This window comes from Lissotriton helveticus, chromosome 2_2 (genome assembly GCF_964261635.1).
Source record: "Lissotriton helveticus chromosome 2_2, aLisHel1.1, whole genome shotgun sequence".
In the NCBI taxonomy this organism is placed as follows: Eukaryota; Metazoa; Chordata; class Amphibia; order Caudata; family Salamandridae; genus Lissotriton; species Lissotriton helveticus.
The window spans coordinates 134352416-134374577 of NC_136060.1; the positions used below are offsets into that span (position 1 = coordinate 134352416).

A 22162-nucleotide genomic window follows, 5' to 3' on the forward strand; every position below is an offset into this window, starting at 1 on the left:
GTCAAAACTTACATTCTTAATGGGTAGGGGTCTGAAGAAAATACAAATAGCCATGGGGTAGCCCATCCCTAGGACTATAGGATCGGTTCTGCTGGACCTCATACACAGACCAAAACAGAAAAAAATTAGCAGGAGATTTGTACTGCTGGGATTGGTTTTAGCAAAACGAAGAATAGCAATTCCTTGGCTTAGTCGGACTCCCCCGTCATTACTTAACTGGTTGAAGGATTTTAATGAATGGGCGATAGCCCAGTTAGTTCGTATGAAAAAAACTAGAAAAGACGAGAAACTTGAGGATAATCCCAAGCTTGGTCTGCGATGCTAGAAGCCCTAAAAAGTCGACAAGAAGAGGAGGGGAGGAGAGAAGAAGAAAATACACAACAATCCCCTGGCGTTGGAGGAGCCGGGGCACAAAGGGATTAAGAGATTGACAAAGCAAGGCACTCTACCCAGAATGTCAACCTTAGACGAAAGACGAATAGACTCAAGACATTACAGATTTGTGGAGATGGGGGGCCTGGGAGTTGTATTTGACTTGAAAAGGCATAAAAGATATAGGGCCCGATGTAGGTAAATCTTTTTTACCACTTCTTAAATACCGATTCATACCGAATCGGTATTTAAGAAGTGGTAAAAAAGAGGAGGGCAGATGTAGGTAATTTTATTTTTATAATTACCGAATCGGAAGGAATCGGTATTTACGATTCGGTAAATACCGAATCGGTAATGCCCATTGATTCCTATGGGCATTGAAGCCCATAGGAATCAATGGGCATTACCAAATCGGTATTTACCAAATCGGTAAATACCGAATTTTGCAAGGGTGCAGGGGGTGTCACTTTGACACCCTCTGGCACCCCAATTACAGGCATGTGTGCCATGTGGCACACAGACATGCCCTAAGGGCATGTCTGTGTGTCACATGGCACAGGTGTGCATGCACAGATGTCCTGGATTCGGTATTTTACCACCCAATTTGATTGGGTGGTAAAATACAGACTCCTAAAGGCCTGTGGCACTGTTTGCAGTGCCACCTACATGTGAGATTTACCGAATCTGTAAAATTACCGATTCAGTATTTTACAGAATCGGTAAATTTACCGATTCGGTATTTTACAGAATCGGTAAATTTACCGATTCGGTAAATTTACCAATTCTGTAAAAAAGGTTCCCTACATCTCAATGACCCATTTACCGGTCGGTAACGGCCGAATTCGGCCGTTACCGACCGGTAATGGCCACCATTGGGCCCATATTGTACATATGACAAAGTGTGAATTGGATATGCACAGAACTGAATATGATCATTAATGTATTGTCTGAATGACTCTTACAATGAACAATATCTAAAATGCCAATAAAGTATTTAAAGAAGTGTGTCGAGTGAACATTAAAACAAACAACAGCACAAACATAATAAAATATTGGGTGTCTGGGAGGAACACTTTCAAATTACTGTGATTTAGTGCACTTACATATGTGCAAATAGTCTCTTATCCCCAAATATATTGTTGCATTATCTATACTGTACTTGCTTAGCCATGTGAGCGTCGATATGTACTTGCTATTGTGTCATTGCTTTATTATGTAGGCCTGATGATGCCTGTAGTAAAAATTCAAATATAATGTTATTTAAAAAATTATTGCGAGACCACAAGTTAAAAGGAAAATGTAGTCTAGTGAAGAGAATCCGTACATGAAATTTGAAATACTGAAATGTCCAGTATACTTCTTGCCCCTTTGAAAAATTATGCAGTTAACAAGTTTAGAACTCTTACTGATTAGCTAAATACATTACTTTTCGAAAGTAGTAGGTGTTTTTAAAACATAACGTTCATATACAGGGATACAAGAGAGGCGAGCTGGTGCCCTTCGAGAGTGTATGACTGTCAAAAGGTTACCTCTAATTGTATTAAGACATACATATTTTTCTCCTTTCAGAACCCTTACAATAATTTCTCGAGCACATCAGTGGCCTTCACCACGTGACTCTTTGTTTCTGGACTTGGATCACTTTACAGAATGCTATAAGGCACTAGTACAGAAGAGGAGGCAGCAACACCCACGCCACATTATGGACTTGTGGTGGACCTAAGTGCAGTGTTTGCTGAATTTGACGACCTGTGTTTGCATGAGTTTACCCGGGAACTGTGAGACCTCCCAGCTTATTCACCTATCTGCACGACTGTAGGCTTCACAGCTGGCTGTAATGGCTTTAACGCGATAGGATCCAAGACGCCTATTGCTTGATTAAAAATTATTTTGCATATGAAAGAATAAAAAGAAATTGCTGTTTGTACTGGAGACTGTGGACTGTGGACTGAAACTATTGGATCTTAAATTGTTCGTTGTTTGTGATTGTGTTGCCTCTCATGCTATTGTTATAATTGTTTCTAATTTATAACTATGTGGCAGCTGGTCATTTGAGGTGGGCAATACGGAGTTGGTTACCTATAAGTGACTATATTGGGTGGTGCAGTAACTTATGCCTAGCTGCCATAATGATTTTATCACCTCCTATTAAAGACGTTTGCCTGTTTATCACAAGCACGATTTACTTCAAAATACAAATACACTACTATGCTTAAAACATATGCAAGGCAGAAATACAAACTAAGCACATCAAATATTGAAAGACAATGTTTTTAATAATTGTTCTGTCCAAAGGTGTTGTCTAGAAGTTTACTGGTTTTGTTAATTTAATACATGGCCATCAGCAACGTTTTTGGTAAGCTCAGTATTTCCCAAACAGCTTTCTATCAGTTTTCTCGACAGATGCAGATATGATTTACTCAAACAAAGCAAAACGAGTTTCCTCTTCAATGCAGCTTTACAGAGCGAATAGCAGAGGCCCACATGAACGTAGAGGGCGGCGAAGACCCCAGATGAAATGGCCTTCTCCTACTAAAGGTAAACTCCTTACTCTTCCCATGCATCACCATATTTGTTTACTTTCCCTGAAAAACACAAAGAAAATGTATGTTAGTTAAGCCTGTGATAGGATGACCAAGTTTGATCGCATCTGGTTGCCTTTCACATCCTACATAAATGATCCGGAGGCCTGTTACCAAGCTGCTTTTAGATGCCTTATGTGATCAATACATTTTATAAAAATGTGCTAAACCCTAGCCCCACCCAGATATAACTATAAATAGTGTAATCCAGGGCCGACCGACAAACAAGAATGAAAGATGCTATGCTCTGGAGTTTTACTTGGAAACAATACCTCTTTAGTCCTACCTCGACTGCTCATAATGTAATGATCACTTGTTCTGCCAATGATAAACTTCTATTTAACAAATCAGATAACAATTTTATGATGTAACTACATTACCTCTCATACAATCGTGCAATTTTATAATGCAATAATTGTAAACTTGATAAATAAAGTTAGGAAAAAAAGAAATCCTGGGACATTTACTAGATCCTCTGATAACATTGTCTTTGAGCAGTCACTATCTGTTCTGGCAGCATTAAAATGTTTGACATCCTTATAGAATGTTTGAAGCGTCAGCAGGCTGCACAATCTCAATGAATAAAGGGTTCTTTAAATAATAAATTTCTGCTTTCTTTGGCAAACATTGGACTATGCTCCTTTTTTGCTGTATTTTCCAATTCTAAAGGTCCATGCCCGGAAACAAATGACCTTTTAGAAAATAGTTTTTCACGCCCATCCTCCAAGAATTCTTAACATTAAGCTCAGCAGGTTAAAGCAGTGTTTGTATGGACAACAAACAGTCATTAGTGAAGTACACATCACTTCTTGAGAAACGTTTGCATTTTTAGAAGTCAACTGTCAAACTGATAACATTCTTGCGGTCCTAATAGAACCGTTATCGATCAGCTGGAGGCCACGTATGTAGACCGATCTCACCACAGGGTTAGGTACCAGTGATTTTAAGGTAACAATGGCTTGCCACGTTTAGAGCAATGCTTTTCCCTCCGGCGGAAGGCAACAGTGTACAGTGCAACAAACACAAACTAAGAGGATGCCAGAAACCTCTTAGTTGCGTTTACAACATGGGCAACCAAAAATAGCAATCCAATACTGCGTGGATGAAATGTGCTACAGAGGTCAGACAGCAAAACACTAGCATCAAAGTAAAAAACACGGCCTAGAAGATAGAGGGGCTGTGGCAGACGACGCTTCCCCAGGGCTGGTGCTGACAAACAACAGACGGAGAGTGAGGTTGGGAGAAGCTAGCCTCGAATCCAGAGAAGGTTTCTGGGCTCTTCGCCAGGCTTATTCCCACTCTTGAAAAGGTGTGTGCAATAATGGAGCACCCCACTTCCCAGGGCACACATAAGGAATTGTGGTTGGTGCACGAGGACCTTATCAAGTCCGTGGCCGAAGTCCTTTTTTCCACAGGAAAGAGTGGGGGTGGTCGTTATAACCGCCCCACTTGGTATAATCAGGTGTGCCGTAAGGCCAAATTAGATCTCCTGACTTCGATTAGGGAAGGCACAGATAGATCTGTGATACAGGCCAGGAGAAGGGACTATAAGCGGAGGAAGGGAAAATTATTAGGAGACAGGACAACTTATAAAGCCGCTCTAGTTCACTTTCATCAAGATATAAAAAAGGCCCGATGCTCCTATATTCAACATCAGATAGAAAAGTAAAAAAACTCAACTAAAGCTCTTTTTAACATTGTCAGAGGCTTCTCCTCACCTCTAGTATGCTTACAATCACCTGCAGAGTCACAGAACTTATGTGATTCCTTAGCATATTTTTTTCACGAAAAAATTGAAAAAATGTACTCACATTTTTCGGACCAGGACACTAACAAGATCCAAGTAAGTGAGAAGTCGGATAATTTCCCCACACCTAACAAAGCTTCGCTCAGCCACTTTTATCCCATATCACTTGCGGAGACAACAAAACAGCTAGCAGGAGCTAAATCAGGCTCTCCGCAGGACATATGCCCACCTAGCACAATGGCTCTTGTGTCCTCTGTATGTGCTCCTGTTATCAAGCAAATTTTCAATGCATCTATTGAAACTGGCCTCATCCCAAGGGCCTGGAAACAGGCTTCTGTACGGCCTATTTTGAAGAAACCTGCCGCAGACCCACAGGAGCTAAGTAATTATCGACCAATATCCCTGCTCCCTCTACTGGAATCTAATATAAACATCCAGCTCAGTCAATATCTGGAAGCAAACGATCTGCTGGACCCTTCCCAGTCGGGCTTCCGGCCAGGGTTCAGTACGAAAACTGCAACACTGGCGGTCACCGACTCGCTAAGACGCACCCTCGATGCCGGCGGATCTGCAGTCCTGATCCTCCTAGATCTCTCCGCGGCCTTTGATACGATATATCATCAGAGGCTAGCGGAGAGACTAGGCGAGTGTGGCACCGGAGGCACCGCCCTACAGTGGCTGAAAGATTTCCTACGGGACAGGTGGCAAACCACTATGTTAGGACCATTTGTCTCAAAAAGGAAATTTCTGCTGGACAAGGGGGTGCCACAGGGATCGTGTCTTAGCCCCACCTTATTTAATATTTATTTATTCCCCTTGGCAAAACTCATCCAATCCTTCGGCTTTGAGATTATCTCCTACGCCGACGATACGCAGCTTCTGTTTCCAATTGGCAACTACATCTTGAATGAGAAACAACGCTTCATGGACGGTATGCTGGCAATCGCAAATTGGATGAAGGGGCAGTGCTTACAGTTAAACCCGGGAAAAACAGAGCTAATGCTCCTAGGGACATCTGCACATCTCTGGACAGCTGATTGGTGGCCCCCCAAACTGGGTGACGCCCCAAAACCTTCCAACTCCGTAAAAAGCTTAGGAATCCAATTGGATGCCAAGCTTGATATGAAGGACAACATTAAGAACATCACAGGCTCGTGCTATTACAATCTACGTCTATTGCGTAGAATCATCCCCTACCTACCCCTGGAACATCGGAGAACCGTAGTGCAGGCATTGATAGGTAGTAGGCTGGATTATGGCAATGCCCTACAGGCAGAGGTTGGAACCACGGCCCTATCCAAACTACAGGTAATACAGAACACGGCCGCTAGAATGGTCTTGGATTGTCCTCCTGGAACTCCATCTCTCCCGCTTCTAAAACAGCTACACTGGCTGCCAATTCAAAAGCGCACTGTGTTTAAGATCTGCTGTTTGTCCTTCAAAGCTCTTAGAGGCGAGGGCCCAGTTTCCCTCAGAAATAAGCTCTTTAAGCATTCGAGTGAATGTAATCCGAGATCCAATTCCCTAGCCCTTTTGAACATTCCCCGGATTCGACTTACTCGCACAGGCGGCAGAGCGTTCTCGTTTGTAGCACCTAAATATTGGAATTCGCTTCCCTTAATACTGCGGGAATCCACAAATTACTTATCCTTGAGGAAACAACTAAAAACTTGGTTGTTTTTACTTTTTTTCTCTCCCCGTTTTGTTCCCCTTTGTCGATTTACCCTTCAGGTAAAGCGCTGAGATGCCCCTGGGTGATTCATGCGCGATACAAGAACAACTAACATAACATAACATAACAAGCGCCTGATCACCCATGCCAAAAGTGAATGGGAACAGGAAAAATGGGAAAACCTCACTAAATTACTAGCTAGCAGGGACTCTCGTAAATTTTGGCGTATTGTCAACATAGGGTCCGAGGAGCTAGCCTCGGCTATTGAACCTAATATCTCAGCCAAGACCTGGCAAGACCACTTCCAGTCCCTTTACAGGGTTGCTGACGAGGTCCCTATTGACTCCCCACCCACCACCAACGTATTAGTGGAAGGGGATCCCTTCACAGAGAAGGAGGTACGAGCAGCCATTGCAGGGCTGGCATCAGGCAAAGCGCCGGGAGTGGATGGCTTGCCGGGTGACTTATTCAAACAGGAGCCTGATGTATGGGCCCCCTATCTGGTGTTGATATTCAATACTGTCCTGCGGGGTATGGTAGTCCCCTGTACTTGGCTGGGCGCAGAGATTGTTCCCATATTTAAGAAGGGATCACCTCTGCTCCCAGCCAACTACAGGCCCATCAGCCTCATAGATGTACCCCAGAAATTATTTGGTAGGCTGATACTAGAACGCCTCCAAAATTGGATAGAGGAATTCAACATTCTTAGTCCCTACCAGGCGGGATTCAGAAAAGGGATCTCAACTATGGACCACATCTTCCGTCTGAAACTTCTGTTCTGGAAGACTGCGGCAATCGAGGGCGGCAGCTTGTACACGGTATTTGTGGACTTGCGAGCCGCCTTCGACTTAGTACCAAGAAATAGACTATGGACCGTATTGGCGGAACTGGGTATTCCGGCTGACATCCTGACCATTTTGATAAGATTACACCAGGGAAATTTCGCATGTGTCAGGTGCGGTAGAAATGGGGCACTTTCTGGAAGGTTCCCCATTGACAGAGGGGTGAGACAGGGTTGTGTGCTCGCGCCGACCCTGTTCTGCCTCTTTGTCAATGGGGTAATCGCCCACCTGACCAGGATGGGTGACATTGACGCTCCCAAGCTAGATGGCAGCAGGGTGCCCGCTATTATGTTCGCGGACGACACCCTGCTGCTGTACAAGTCCCCTATGGGAATTCAACGGGTCTTGGATGGGTTTTCAGCTTTTTGTGTGGAGCGGGGGCTTGAGATCAATGCCTTGAAAACCAAATTCATGATTCTCAACCCCCCCCTCAACACGCCCCAACCCTACCATAGGTGCACTAAGACTCGAGAGGGTTCGCACTTTCGAATACCTGGGTGTAACTATCAACCAGGATATGACATGGGACACGCACCGGACCAAGGCTAATATGAAATTGGTCCAGTTAACGGGTGGCATTTGCAGGATGACAAGTAGGTCGACCTATAAACCTTTTGGTCCCGTGCTTCAAATTTATAAAATGCAGGCAAGAGGGGCAGTTTTATATGGAGGGGAACTGTGGGGTCATATTCCTGCCCAAAATCTGTTGACTACCGAAAATAAATTCATCAGACAGTTGGCGGCCTTACCAGCAAGCACCCCGCTCCTCCCGATGAGACTGGATCTGGGTCTGAGACCAATCACGGAAGAGCTGGGACTAAGACCAATAACCTTTTGGCGCCGCATCTGGAGCACGCCAGAAATTAGGAACTATAGGACTGAGCTCCAAGAGATCCTACGCCTACCCAATGCAACACAAATCCCATGGCTGAGATATATAAACAAACATCTGAGAGCCTAGGAAGACCAGAACTATGGTTAGATCCAGGAAATGTATGCAGTAGGATCCCACGCAAACTCCTCTCGAGGGATTATCATGAGCTGAAGCTACTGGCCTCAACGGGGAGCACAGGGGAGGGGTCCCTTACAAATCTGTTCATTAAATCTAAAGATTCATACTATCTTGAGCATGGGCTCGATAGTATCACTCCCGTTCTGACCAGAAAACTATTATGCAGTGGGGTTACGGTACACTCCCTACTAGGGCATTTACTAACCGCTGGGCCCAGTCATTGACTAGAGAACAGTGCCCGTCATGCTCATACCACCAGGAAAACGACTTGCACATCATATTTTTCTGTAATGCTTATCAAAGATCTAGGAAATATTGGCTGTTCCTCTCCTTAAAAATGTAGGTTTCAGTCAATACCTCCCAGCGTACAGAATTTTAAAGACGGATCTTTCATCCCCAATTGTGTTTGCAGTGGCAAAATTTTTAACAGCGATGTGGCATATCCGCTCCTTCTACATGAAGTCTGAGGTAGATTCTGGATAAATGAATTGCATTGATGATTTTTAAATGTAACATACAGTAATCGATTTTAACAGGCTTATTGTAATGCCTATAGGCAAAGACAGTAAGAGTCTGCTCGTTCTGCCTGTCGCGATAGTCAGTAAATGTAAAAATACTTAATTACAAGTTCAACAACATAATGACAACCAGCGGGAACACAACGTAGTCACAAAAAATTGAATTCCACTGGAGGTTGTGGTTTTTCTTAGCCTTCACGAATGGCCTCTTAATTAAACAATGAACATTAGCTGAGCTCAGAAATGTTTGAAGCTTCTCCCTTTAATGTTCTTCTGATAGTAAGCCCTGATTGCAATTTGAATGTTATGTTTTTTTTTTACCGTTTCTGCAAGAGATTATATATTTAAAGGTTAGTTATGTTGAGCGAAAATAAATCCTACCATGTTTTGCTCTTGGTAGGCAGCCACTTTTTCCTGTGGTAAGCATGGAAAGTGGCATACGTTTCTTGTGCGTGCATACCAGGCTTACCTAATATCTGGGCTTCGCCAGGTTGTGTTTACTGCACCATCAATAGTTTTCTTTAACTGTGTATTTTTCAGCAAATTTCTAGTTTTTTTTCTGATGTACAGTTTTTACCGGCTGCATATTCATTCTGCTCGGCACACTTCCTTTGGGGCCAACCCCTGCTGTGCAGAGGCTATGGCCTGCACCCAACCCACCCAACAGGTACCATTCCCGCAGGGCACAGTTTCAGTCCATGCACAGGAAGGGCCTGACTGAGGGCTTTAAATCTGGCCAGAGAGCTACAGTACTAGCACATGGATCCTATTAAGGCCTTCACTTAACCATAGCCTTGACCGTTTCAGTTTGACCTTTTTTTATTTTGTTTCAATCAACAAAATGTAAGATTTATTTTTTTACTATTTGCTATTTTTCTGAAAATCGTACATTTTATAAAATGCTGCTTGACTAAGTATCAAAATGGCAGCACCAGTTTGAAAGTTCTATCAAAATGTAATTTTTCTGTGGCATGTTTGTTTTTCGGTTTTATTCCCCCATTTTCGACAGCACTGAGTTCCTGCTACAACTCCCGTGAGGACTGGACCCCTCTCATACTGCCTCTACTTTGCTGTGGATTTTTTCCCATGCTGCTCGGATCATAATTTTAACCAAAATTGTGATTTTGAAGATATGGGGAAAAATCGATCACCTTTATCAGGTAATCACATTCTTCAATTTTTCTTTAAAAAGTGTCTGAAAACACTCTCTTAAATGGCCAAGTCAAAAAACACGTTCAAGCACAGCCAGCACTTTTTTCAGCTGCAAACCTCTCAAAAACTACTGAACGGATCGATAACAGGTGGGGAAGGGTTGTTCATGATTAATAGGGTTAAGGAGGAGAGATCCGGAACAACTGTTGTACGAAGGGACTACTGACCTAGAAATGAAGGCTCCTGTATTTATACCTCCAGATGCTCGCTGATGTTATACTGTACACTGCAACTGATGTATGCTTAATAAAAAGATTTATTTTAAAAAACACCTACTGAACGGATTTACACCAAATCATGCTTTTTGAGGGAAAATCTAAATTTTGATGCAAAGCTTGATGTAAAATCGTTCTGAGGTTTTTTCTGTGGCTGAAATCAAAATTTGCTATTGGATCAAAATTGGAAAAACGTACGTTTTTTGACCCCCCTACTACAAATTCTTTGTCCCTGCATGGAACTGCATGAAAATTGTCATGCTGAATCTTGGCTCCATAGCATGGGAAATAATGCAAAGACCTATCTCCTCTGCTTCTACCTCTCCAAGATCATAAACTGTTCACTCCAACAAGGTTGCATCCCAGATTGCTTCAAAATAGGCCAAGTATCACCCATACTAAAGAAGCCCATGGCAGATCCTGCGGACCTAAACAACTACTGCCCCATCTCCAATATTCCAACCTTAGCTAAGCTCCTGGAAAAATGTGTGTATCTACAACTAACAAAGCATATCGATCACTTCGACCTCCTTAACAAACACCAATCCGGCTTTCGGGCAGGTCATAGCACTGAATCTGCCATGACTCACATAATTGACAACGCATTGCAAATCCTCGGCCAAAATGGCTCCTGTTTACTCATCCTTCTAGACCTCTCTTCAGCCGTCGACACGGTCAAACAGGAAAACTTGTTAAACCTCCTGGAACACAGAATTGGTCTATCAGGGGCTGTACTGAGTTGGTTTACCTAATTTCTCCAAAATCGGACACAACAATTCAAAGTCAATAAATCCTTGTCCAAACCAGCCCCAGTGTCGTTATGAGTCCCACAAGGCTCCTCACTATCCCCTACACTGTTTAATCTCTGCATGCAACCACTCACTGAAATCCTACAAGCCTCCAACGTGCAATATCACATGTACACAGACGACACACAACTATACCTTAAGATCCACACCCTAGAGGACATCAAAGTACTTAACACCACGCTCAGAAATACCCAAGCATGGCTAGCAGAAAATCATCTCAAACTGAATGCCCTAAAGACTGAATTCCTTCTAATAGCTCCATCCACACAAATCCCCATAATGCAAGATTGGCTCAAACACATTACGGCGCTCAACGTCCAACCCACCATTGTGGACTCTGCGAAGTCACTGGGAATAACTTTGGACAGCAACCTTAACATGCAAAAACATATCAGTAGTGCTACAAAGGGAGCTAACTTCCAGATACACACACTGCGGAAAATGAAACCCTTCCTGCCACCCAACGACTTCAAGCAAGCAGTACAAGCTCTAATTATCCCTAGAGTGGAATACGGATGTGTCTCTCTGTGCGGTCTACCCAAAACATCTACGGCTCCACTACGAGCCTCAATCAAAGCAGCAGCAAGACTCATAACTGGTTCTAAATGGAGCTCCCACATATCCCCTGAACTGGTTACCCCTGGAAGCCGAATTCATCTAAAAATAGCATGCATGACGCACATAGCCATGCATCACAAGGCCCCCAGCTACTTGGCACAGAAGCTGACTATCTCGGGTAGGGGGGGCAGATCCTCAAGAAATGCTGAAAAACTACTTCTGCAACCTCAAAAATTCAACAAGAAAAAAGCATATAACCAATCCTTCTCTGGGATGGCACCCAGAATCTGGAATGCCTTACCCCCAGAAACCAGACTCAATCATTCCGCGGCCTCATTCAAAAAGGAAGTAAAAGCCATCCTCATGGCCAAATGCACATGAATATGATACATAGAAGTAAGCAATCTTGACATTATACTGACCCTTGGTCCCTCACTACGAGATAGACCGTATATCGCTTCTTATTTTGTTCGTCCTTGTATAACACGCCACTGTACAGATGTTTGTTATTGTTCTGCTCTTCTTTTTCTTTTATGTATATGTAACATTTAGTGACTGTACAGCGCTCTGATATCCGCATGGATCTTGTTCGCGCTCTATAAAACTTTCAAAATAAATAAATAAAAATAAATAGCTTAGTAAGTTAAATTTAGTGCAGATCGTTCGTTGGGTCCAAAGTTATAGGAAATCAAAAATGCTTTTTTAATGGAAATTGCAGCTGAACCATAAGTATGTAGTGGCAATCAGTGCTCTGTTATATGTATATATTTTTTCTCACCGGGTTCTCTAGACTTGAAGCAGCACACTAGATGGTTTAAAATGATCATTAACTATATACATTTAAATTCTACAGTGCTCCCTCCTAGGCAGCAAAATGCTCTCCGTGCAAAGAAATGAGGACAGTAAACCTGCTTACACCCTGGTAAGGATTTCATTTAGCTGCAGACTTCCTTCCTGTTGCTTCATTTAACCGCTACATACATTAGTTCAGGAGGTCAACCCCCGGAGTATTTTTTTCATGCTCATTTTTGTCTTGTCATTTTTGATGAAGAATGTGAGCCACACTCAAATAAATTATCTATCACTTCACTTTGATAACTTTATTTCGGTCGATGACCATAAAAGTGCAATTCTTTTTTTCTTTGAGTCTTTACATGCGTGGTTGTGCCAGGGATGTGTTTTACGCTGACGCGTCTTAGTCCCACTAACAGGATAGAATACATCCCCTAGACTCTCAACTAACTTTCTGTGGGTCGCTATAGTCTGACCATAGGAGGTGGAATTTCCCATATCGCTTATCAGTGGAGCAGCTATCTGGTAAATTTTTGCGAGACGAGTAGGAGAGTCTAGGCAAGAAGGCCATTTGACTCTTCTCCTGTTGTTAGATATAATATGTGGGGGAACTATCGGAGTGGAATTAGAGTCAGGGTTAGTTAGTCCAAATGCACCCGCTTTGAGCGTTAGGACCAGCGCATTGTGGTCACTATCGTGCCTTACAACAACCCCGAAGTCTTTAAATTTTCCCCAGTGTTTGGCTTCCACCATGATGTAGTCGATGGTGGAGGTTCGATTTATCCTGTTGTATGTGGGCAGGCCGGAACATTCGTTGTTGCCCCTTCCATTGCATGCCCGCAGAGACATTGCAAGGGTCAAGGCCTTAATTTGTAATACTAGCGGGGTCCAGGCCTTAACCGGGGCGATTCTTGGGGCTGGAATTTGCCAGAGCGAGTCGACCTCGTCCTCCTCACACAACTCGGGTCCACCCAAAGGTTCGAACTGACAGTTCAAATCGCCACCAAGAATGATCGGAGTTGCGGGGTCAAGTATCTGGAAAAAATGGTCGAGTGCTTGAATAGTACTCGATTCTTTCCCGTTCACAGAAGGCCTAGAGTAGATATTAATAATAGCCAATGTGGATCCGCCAACAGATGTTAGCAAAACACATTGGATATCAGGCGAGTTTGTGTCCACCTGTATAGCCTGCATACCCAAGTGTAAGCCTACCCATATGGCAAGGCCCCCCGAAGGGCGGCCTTTCCCACCTGAGACTGCAGGGATGTCAAAGGTAGCGTAACCGGGACTGTCACTCGCCTCGAGGGACCAGGTCTCTTGCATCAAGCAGATGTCATGAGTGGACATAAATGAGGACCAGTCTGGTGCAAGTAGCTTGTTCTTTAGGCCTGCGACATTCCACGAAAGTATTTTTATGTTACCTTCCATAGCCTTAACTTTATCCTTCTCCCCCCCCTGTTCTCTTAGTGCTAGCTGATCCAGGCTCTGTTCAACCCTTGCAACCCCCCTCTTTGAGGCATGAGGCCAAAGGGTCTCATAACTGTCAGAGGATAGTGACTTTTCCTGTGTTATAATACCTTCCTCTAGAATACCCTCATTATGTTCTCGTGGGGGCGTGCAAGGCTGAGTCAGTCAGTCCACCTCCTCGAGGACGCTAAACCTATTCCAATGGGGTTGTATCGGGAAAAATGGGGTGTGTGAATGAAAACCCTCCCCAAATGGTTGCCAGTGGTGAGTCCCGTTCGGGTAAGAGAGGGGATTTCTGATAAGCTGTGTACTCCTTTTGTGAGACGTGTTGTGGATTGGGGTAGGATAGAAATAGGACAAGTGCAAAGGGAATATTTGGGACTCTTTAAAACAAGCATTTGCAATGCAATAGGTCTCGCATTATTTAAGTTTGAGCTACTAGAACTGTAAATGGCAATGTTTTTATTTTTATTTCTGCGCTATTTTAATTTTCTTTGCATAAAAAGGTACATATAAAATATGTGTTGTAGAAAAGTCATTTATGCAGTATTTACATTTTCTTTGCATAAAAAAGTACATATACAATATTTCTTGTAGAAAAGTTAAACATTTTAATGATGTGCCCAAATAATTTTTATATGTACATTCTATTTGCAAACGGATGGGGTGGGGGGGGGGGGTGTCTGAAAACTGAAGGAGGGCCTCGGGCCAGAACATCCTAACAATCATATTTTTTCATGTTTCAAATTATTTGTGGACACTTTTTCCAAAACAACATACTTGCAATTTAACAGCGAACAACAGGCTGACTCTATTTGCCCCACCCCCTTTTGCGCCTATGACCCCTGTCCTCACGCCCTTCCCAGTGGAACTCCGGGCAATTTGTGGTATCCCTTAGTAAATCTTTTTAATTTCTAGCACACGAAAGGAGACCACAGTCACTTATGTGCCTGCGTCACCGTGGTGGATTCAAGAAGCTTCCCACGGCGTCCAGTTCTTACTGGAAAGCCGCTGTTATTGGCGAGCTCGCACTGATCCTAAACAAAGTGGTATTTTCTGTGTAACTGGTCCCCCCGGCCAGGGCAGACTGAAGTGGCTCTAACCAGATTTCTACTGCTCCTTGCTCAGTAATTGCTGCTTCTACATGCCGGCTGCAAACCTGAAAACACCTGGAGATCTTTTCCGTCCGTCTGAATTTCTTGAATTTAGCGGTTGTGTTTTTAATTTGCTACATTAAAATATTAATGAAGCACTTAACAAGAGGAACAATAAAAATACACCCTTTACATTTGTTTCACACCATACTATCCCACTGAGACACCCACACTGCCTTCAGCTACAACCCAGTTGTGCCCGGCTATATATACCTGGATGCAGCTCAATTCAAATTATGCACAAGAGTGATATGCTGCCTGGAAAAAAAAGTACCTTCCTGGAAAAAGCAAACCCTCATATGGATGCAAGATTAAGTAAAGCATGTGAAATGTAAGTAGAACAACATGGCTACCTTAACACTTTTATACTAATTATCCAGAAATCAAGAGTTTTTTTTACTGAAACTTTAAGCACCACTACAGATCTCGGGAGGGACCAGTATCATGGTCCATGGATTATATCCTATTAACCGTGAGCAGTATGGTTTACAAAGACTACATTCCTAAAAACACTGAGCCGTGGTACGCATTTTATAAACTAAAATAAGGAAAAAAGCGGATAAGGATCACATTAATCGGTTTCCACTCCACCCATCAACCAGGTATTGCAGTACCTCCAGGAATGGTGCATCTCATCACCCAGGGAAAACAATGCTGTTCAAAGAAAGAGGAGAAAACAAAAAGCAGTGCTTCGCTGGCAAACCCTGTAAAGTGGCACTACTGTGTTTGGGTGTTAATAAAACTAATCTGGCCACTTTGTGAACGATCTGTAATGCTTTAGTTATTTATTTATTGTATTTTGAACCCTGAGAGTGCAAATAAGATGATCAGAAGGACAGAGGTTGAAACATATGGGTACAGATGGGTGGATGTCAGGCAGTGGAATACATGTATAGACTTTTTTCCTAGCTACTTCATCTGTTCCATCTGTTGTCTGCCTGTGGTGCAAACTTGTGTAAGAAATGTGGCCTCAACCAAAGTAAGGTCATCAAGGAGCAGGAGGCCCGAGGCTGCACTTTGGAAAATGTCAGAAACACTTCCAACAAAAGTTTTTCGTTTTTCTTTCTTTTTTGGATCCATTTCACAAGGGAACGAAGCACCGTTTCAGCGAGAGAGACAGAAAGAGACGGGGCAGCTGACAACGGCAGATGAGGAAAAGCGGACTTCAAAATGAAATTAATCATACCTGAATACACTGGCACCTGAAGAACCTCCGCAACAGAAGCAGGCTGCACGATCGGGCACCGACCAGTTCTTTGCTTGCCGCTCCTGAGATGCATGCTACACGAATCACGGGCAGCCCCCCTGGTCCCCCCACATTGGCAGGCCACAATCAGTGATGGATGCGTGCCACACAGAGACGGTACAGACCTGGCTGCCTTCAGCTCGAGGGGTGGGCGGGGTAATCATGTGCCTGCGGCCTGCGCAGAGGCAGGCCCATTAATCATCGGACCTCCAGGCTCCAGTTCGTGACTGCTGTGCGCGAAGCGCTCAGAGAGGTGTGTGATTGTGGGCTCGTCACCCAGTTCAGCAGTAGAATTGTCCTGCGACCAGGAAGTCAGGCAGGCCGGGGGCGGTACTGCGGGACACCTCTGTGACGTCATTCCCGGGCCGCGCTCTGATTGGCTGCTGGCCCGGGACCTGACGTGCAGGAAGAGGAGCCGGCAGCAGGAAGTGGCGTGAGCTTTGCGGCCCCGGGGCTCCCGTGACCAGGAAGGAGCCCTGGATACTGTTTCCCTTAAAGTCCCGGTCCCGAGATGGGGGACCGGGTGAAGACCCGCGGGGCGAAGCGGGCGCACTGAGGAGGCGGGGCTCCCATGTGGAGAGAGAGCCTGCAGCTGCGGAGGAAGGGAAGGAGCCTGGAGACCCGGGGAGCGCCCGCCAGACACCGGTGAGTGGAGCCGGGAGGAGAGGGGCTGGTGTGTGTGGAGGGGTCTCTGTGTATGCGTGTAGGTGCGGCGGCGGCGACGGGGGGTGTGCCTGTGTATGTGCGCATGCGTGAGTGCTGTGTATGCGTGTGGATGTGATGTGCGCATGCGTGAATGTTGGTGCGCGTGCAAGCAGCTGAATCCAGCCGGGGAGAAGCGCGTGACAGTTTTTTGTCCGTCATTCCCCCGTGTCAGCTCGCTATAAGTCTCCAGCCTGGACGCATCCTTCGGATGCGATTTCCAGGCGAGACCTAAAAAGGAGTTCTGCAGATATGATCAACGGCTGAGGAGTCCCTAAAATTAATTGTTACAACATCCCATGCCACTGTTTTCGGGCCCCCTCCCAATCCAGTCTACTCTTCTTACTGCCAATATATGGCCTGAAATATTGGAAGGTAAGGGTCTATTTAGATTCAGCCACTGTATGCACTTATTATGTAGATCTACCTCCTGTTCTCTCTTCCCCTCACTAAGGGGTGGGACACCCGCTAAGGCTACTACATATGGTTGTGCTTCTGGAGGTAGATTTATTGTCGGCAATCGTTTAAAGGTTGCCTTTGGTGGGGGGGGTCTTGATGAAGATACTACTTTTTTTGGTGCCGTATTCTTACCCTCCTTGGGATGTTGGCTAGATTTAACAGTTTTGCCCACAGCTGGAGATCTGGGAGGACCTGATGGTTTGGCTACAGGTGTGGGAGGGGGTACGAGGTTTAAGAATTTAGCTACAGTACTTGCCGGTCCTGGTTTTCTATTTGGTTCTACTGGAACGGTAGATTTAGTTAACTCAGGACAGGGTACCTTTGTAGAGTCACCAGCTGGAACAAGGGGTAGCGAGTTACCTTGGGAGCTATGTGGCTTAGTTGTCACCAAAGTCTTATTGTTTACCATGGAAGATAATCTATCAAGTTTTGAAACCAGTGGTTTAATGTGGGAAGCAATTATTTGCTCTAAACTATTCTGGACATCCGTGACCATATTGGTAACCCAGCAGGGAATCCCTGTAGTTGGATGCCGGGGATGGTCAAATGGGGTTACCAAATTATGGTTGGGCTGTTTTTTTGTACCTACATTTTTAGGAAGACTGTCCTTTTTTGTCTTAGAGCCCACCCTACCAGGTTTTGATTTTACCACAGGGGAAGGGGAGGTCAGGATACAGGATTGGTCGTCATTATTATTAGAGATCTCAGCTAAAGCCAATGGAAAATCATCAGCTACTGGAGTCTCGACCGGGATTTGTGCACAGGGCAGCTCGGCGAAGGTGGATGTTAAATAGGAGTCCAGGATCGTAGGATCAATGGCAATCGCCGAGCAATCTTCGCCATGGTCTTTAGAGCTTATTGTGGGTGGGAAGGATAATCTTCTTTCAGTATTTTCGATTGCATTGGCAACCACCCCTATGGTCTGTTGTAGCATTTTGTCAATTGCCGTCAATGTTGGAAGGGACTGTGGCATTGTGGCTTGAAGTCTAGTATTTGGGCGTGAAGCAGATGGTTTAGTTTTCTTGCCCTGGATACTCATATTTGCTGTGGGTAGCCTTGTTAGTTAACAGCAAAGTATGGAGAGAAGTATAGAAGACACAATGAGTCCAGCACAGGAATTGGTTACCACTTGCACTCTTAAGGGGGACAACTAACACAGTGGCCTGCAAACGAAAGGGAAAAGCGGATAACAGTACCTTGTGGAAGAGTGCCGGATGCTTTCAGGATTGGAAGCCACAGAAAAGGGGGGTGGCCCGTCCCATCCTTAGTCGTCCACGGACGGCCACAGATGGCCCGCCCTCTTCCCGGGCTCAGCCCGGCGTTGCCCGCGCGCGTCCCGCGATGCGGGAGGAGCGCCTCTCTCTTATGCGCCTCCGGGCGCGGCAGAGTGATGCGGCGGTCGGCGTCCAGGGAGCAAGGGACGCTGGGAGTTGTGGTTTTCCCCGAAGGCTATCCTCTCTCGGCGGCCGCGATGTTCCCAGCGGCAGTGGTGGAGAGCAGAGGTGCTGGCGGGACCGGTATGCTGCCTCTGGAGATGGAAGTGAGTGGCAGATGATGTGACCCCCTGCCAGAATAGTTCCCCGCTCAGCCGCAGAAGCGCCTCTCTCTTATGCGCCTCCGGGCGCGGCAGAGTGATGCGGCGGTCGGTGTCCAGGGAGCAAGGGGCGCTGGGAGTTGTGGTTTTCCCCGAAGGCTCTCCTCTCTCGGCGGCCGCGATGTTCCCAGCGGCAGCGGAGGAGAGCAGAGGTGCTGGCGGGACCGGTATGCTGCCTCAGGAAATGGAAGTGAGTGGCAGATGATGTGACCCCCGGCCAGAATAGTTCCCCTTGCTCACTTGTTCCCTTGTTCGCTTCAACCCCCGGTTCACAGAAACCTTCACTGGCCGAAACCGGAACCCCTAGGAGCTTCCGAATTGCAGACAGGCAGTTGGAGGAGTTGTAGCTGATTGTAGCGTATTAGATGCTCAAAGACCGCAAGGCACACTGGGACAGGTAGTCCCCTGTCAGATGTTGGATGCCTCTTGAATACCTCTTAAGCGTATCGGTGGAGCCCCCCCTCAGTTCAAATCAGGCTGGGTCCAAGAAATGCCGCGGGTGCTATGAAGCATGCAGGCGTTGATTTGCTCAGCTCGGCACCCCTCAGCTTCAAACTTCAAACTTAATCCGTATACTGACAGGTATCGTCGAATGAAAGGATATCCATGAGCATTTTTGTTCATGCCCGTAGAGATTTTAGCTCGTTCGGCTACACCACGGATATTTTGAGCGCCTTCAGGCATTCAATTGCTCAAAATCCATAGTTTTCCTCCGCGGCTCCCTCCGCGTACGAGCAGCAGCATCCAGCCAATCATCATAAACATGGGTTAGAGAAGCTCTGTAGCAACTCCAGAAATGAAGAAGAGCTACCAGCAGCATTAACCGCATGTGCACTAGCGGTTTTCCCACTGCGCGCTGCGATTTTAAAAATCCTGCGTTACGTGACAAGGTCAGCTCGTCATCCACGTAGTGCAGGTTACGCCCATGACAAGCTGACCTTGTCATGAGCGCAGAAGGGGTTAAAGAAGAAACTCTGTAGCTATGGAGAGATAATGGAGCCCAAATGATGACCCTCGAACTTAGGATGGAGCGGGTTGAGGAGCAAATACTCTTTGCAGCCGGAAATAAAATGACATGACATGTCTTTGCTGTGAGTAACAGTAAAGCAGGTGCAGAGAGCTGGGTGAAAATACAGCACTGCCCTGAAGAGAAGGAAGCTGCGCTGTTGGGGGTGGTGCTCTGCCAGCGAGACCAATATAAACTTTGGGAGTGGCCCGGTGGCAGAAAGCAGAAACTATGCTTCAGGGCGGACTGGCAATAGTGGGTGGGCTGGAATGGCCATCCTGGAATTGAATAACAGCAAACAAAGCAACGCTCAGCTGCCGAAGCCCAAATCTTCTACATCCAACAGATAGATAAGTAGGGATCAGAAGCACTTATCTCATTTTGACTACACAGGCCAATCTAATGAAAGCTATACCCATGTGGTTGAGTACGCCCTTTCTCCTCCCCTTTAAGAACAGGACTATTGAGCTTTAAAAAGGCAGAGGAAGGAGAGCCGAGCAAGACCATTGTGGAAAAGTACCAGAACAGAATCTGAACCATGAATATTTTTGCTGGCTGAATGACGAGGAGGGGTAGTTATATGGCCTGCGATTAGGTTGACATATTGTTCCCAAATATAGAAGAGGCATCAAAGATAACCACCAGAATAATTTTTTTCATGCTCATAACGGTCTTGAAAAGAGAAAAGTGCTCAATTTTTAGATTAAACAGAATTTGAGTTACACTCAAATAAATTACCTTAATTAAACATTGGTCCGTAAAGCTATGTGGTGCAATTCACCATCCACACTTCCAGAAATGAAAACGAGCTTTCAGTGCTATTAAAGAAGAAACCTTACTGCTCTGGTGAGGCAAGGGAGACCAACCAAAGACCCTGAATCTTAGGATGGAGGGTGGGAAGCGGAGACACCGAGCAAGGAAAAATAAGTTGGCAGCCATGGCTCTACAGTGAGGCGGCAGTACCTTTATCTCCTGGAGCGACAAGGTGGTCACAGTATGAATTAGAGAAAGGGCTCAGCAGGAGGAACAAATGTTGAAGGAAAGCCTCAAGAGCATATAAAAGCTAGCCTTAGTAGTTTTGTACCATAGATTTGGGATATTGGTGACAGATGGAGCTTAGCAAGTAGGCCACACAACTACGGGAGGTCATCTGCCCTATGTCAGAGTCACTAAACAAAGCAAATTACATGTCTGTTTCCCAAACAATTACACTTGAATTATCTTTTTTTAATAAAATGAAGAATCACAGCAATATAGACCCAAACATGGCAACAAAAGGACCAACCCCACTCTCATGAGAAGATTTGCAAGGTTCCTTATTGGTTTTTAAAAAGGACTTTGAAAGGGCCCTGTCCGACAGACTCTCCAGACTTTGCAAGCAAATCGAACCAACCAAATAATCACTTCACGGTAGACACAATGCAGGTGATCACCATACAAATTAAACAGCTGGTAAGGTAGATAAATGCAAGGACTTAGATAATATGTCCAGAAGGAACAATTTAAGAATTAAGAACTTTTCTAGGAAATCATACAAGCTGATGATCTACAAATAAGTAAAGAAATGGCCCACATAGTGGAGAGTTAAGCTTTAGGCCCTAAAGCCCGACTCAGGCCTATAGTGGCAATGTTAACATATTACTACCTGAAAGAGAGTATCCTCAGAGCTGGACGAACCCAACTGACAATCCAATGTGGGAGAAGTAGGGTGTCGGTTTAACAGGATCTAGCGTGAACGACACTAGCCAAGAGTGCAGCATACTGCCCAGTGATGGAGATGCTAAGCTTTAAGCTTAAAGCATATTAAGCATATTTAATACTGAATGCTCTTCGCATGAGGTATTCATTTTAGAGGGAAAAAGAAAGAGGCTCTGCCCAAACCAGCACAAGATGCTAAGGAGATGTTAGATATTTGAGAAGAGAGGAAACAATTCAGGAACCAGAATATGAGATAAACTTGAGGAAGCTCGGAGAGAAGCTATCTACAAGCTGAGACACAGAAGAATGTTACTTGTTCAGTGGATATCGAGATACACCTACCAAAGAATGTGATCTTTGTAGACTTTTAACATATCTTACATAACAGTAGAATGGGGGAATGAAAATCACTTGGCAAACTTTTCAAGGAAGCAATCTGTTACAAAATGAAATAAATGGAAAAGCATGGCTTAAAATGCAAGACTCAGATGTACAATTAGTGCAA

General features: G+C 44.9%; 1 protein-coding gene across 1 annotated transcript in view; it reads right to left on the minus strand.

Annotated features, from left to right (window-relative positions):
- Nucleotides 1–2627: 2627 nt before the first annotated feature.
- OCIAD1 (OCIA domain containing 1) overlaps nt 2628–22162 on the minus strand; it is a 231002-nt gene continuing 211467 nt past the window's right edge. The window contains exon 8 of the mRNA XM_078678957.1: nt 2628–2957. Within this exon, the coding sequence (XP_078535083.1) occupies nt 2920–2957 (38 nt within the window). The 3' untranslated portion in view covers nt 2628–2919. The remainder of the gene's footprint in view (nt 2958–22162) is intronic.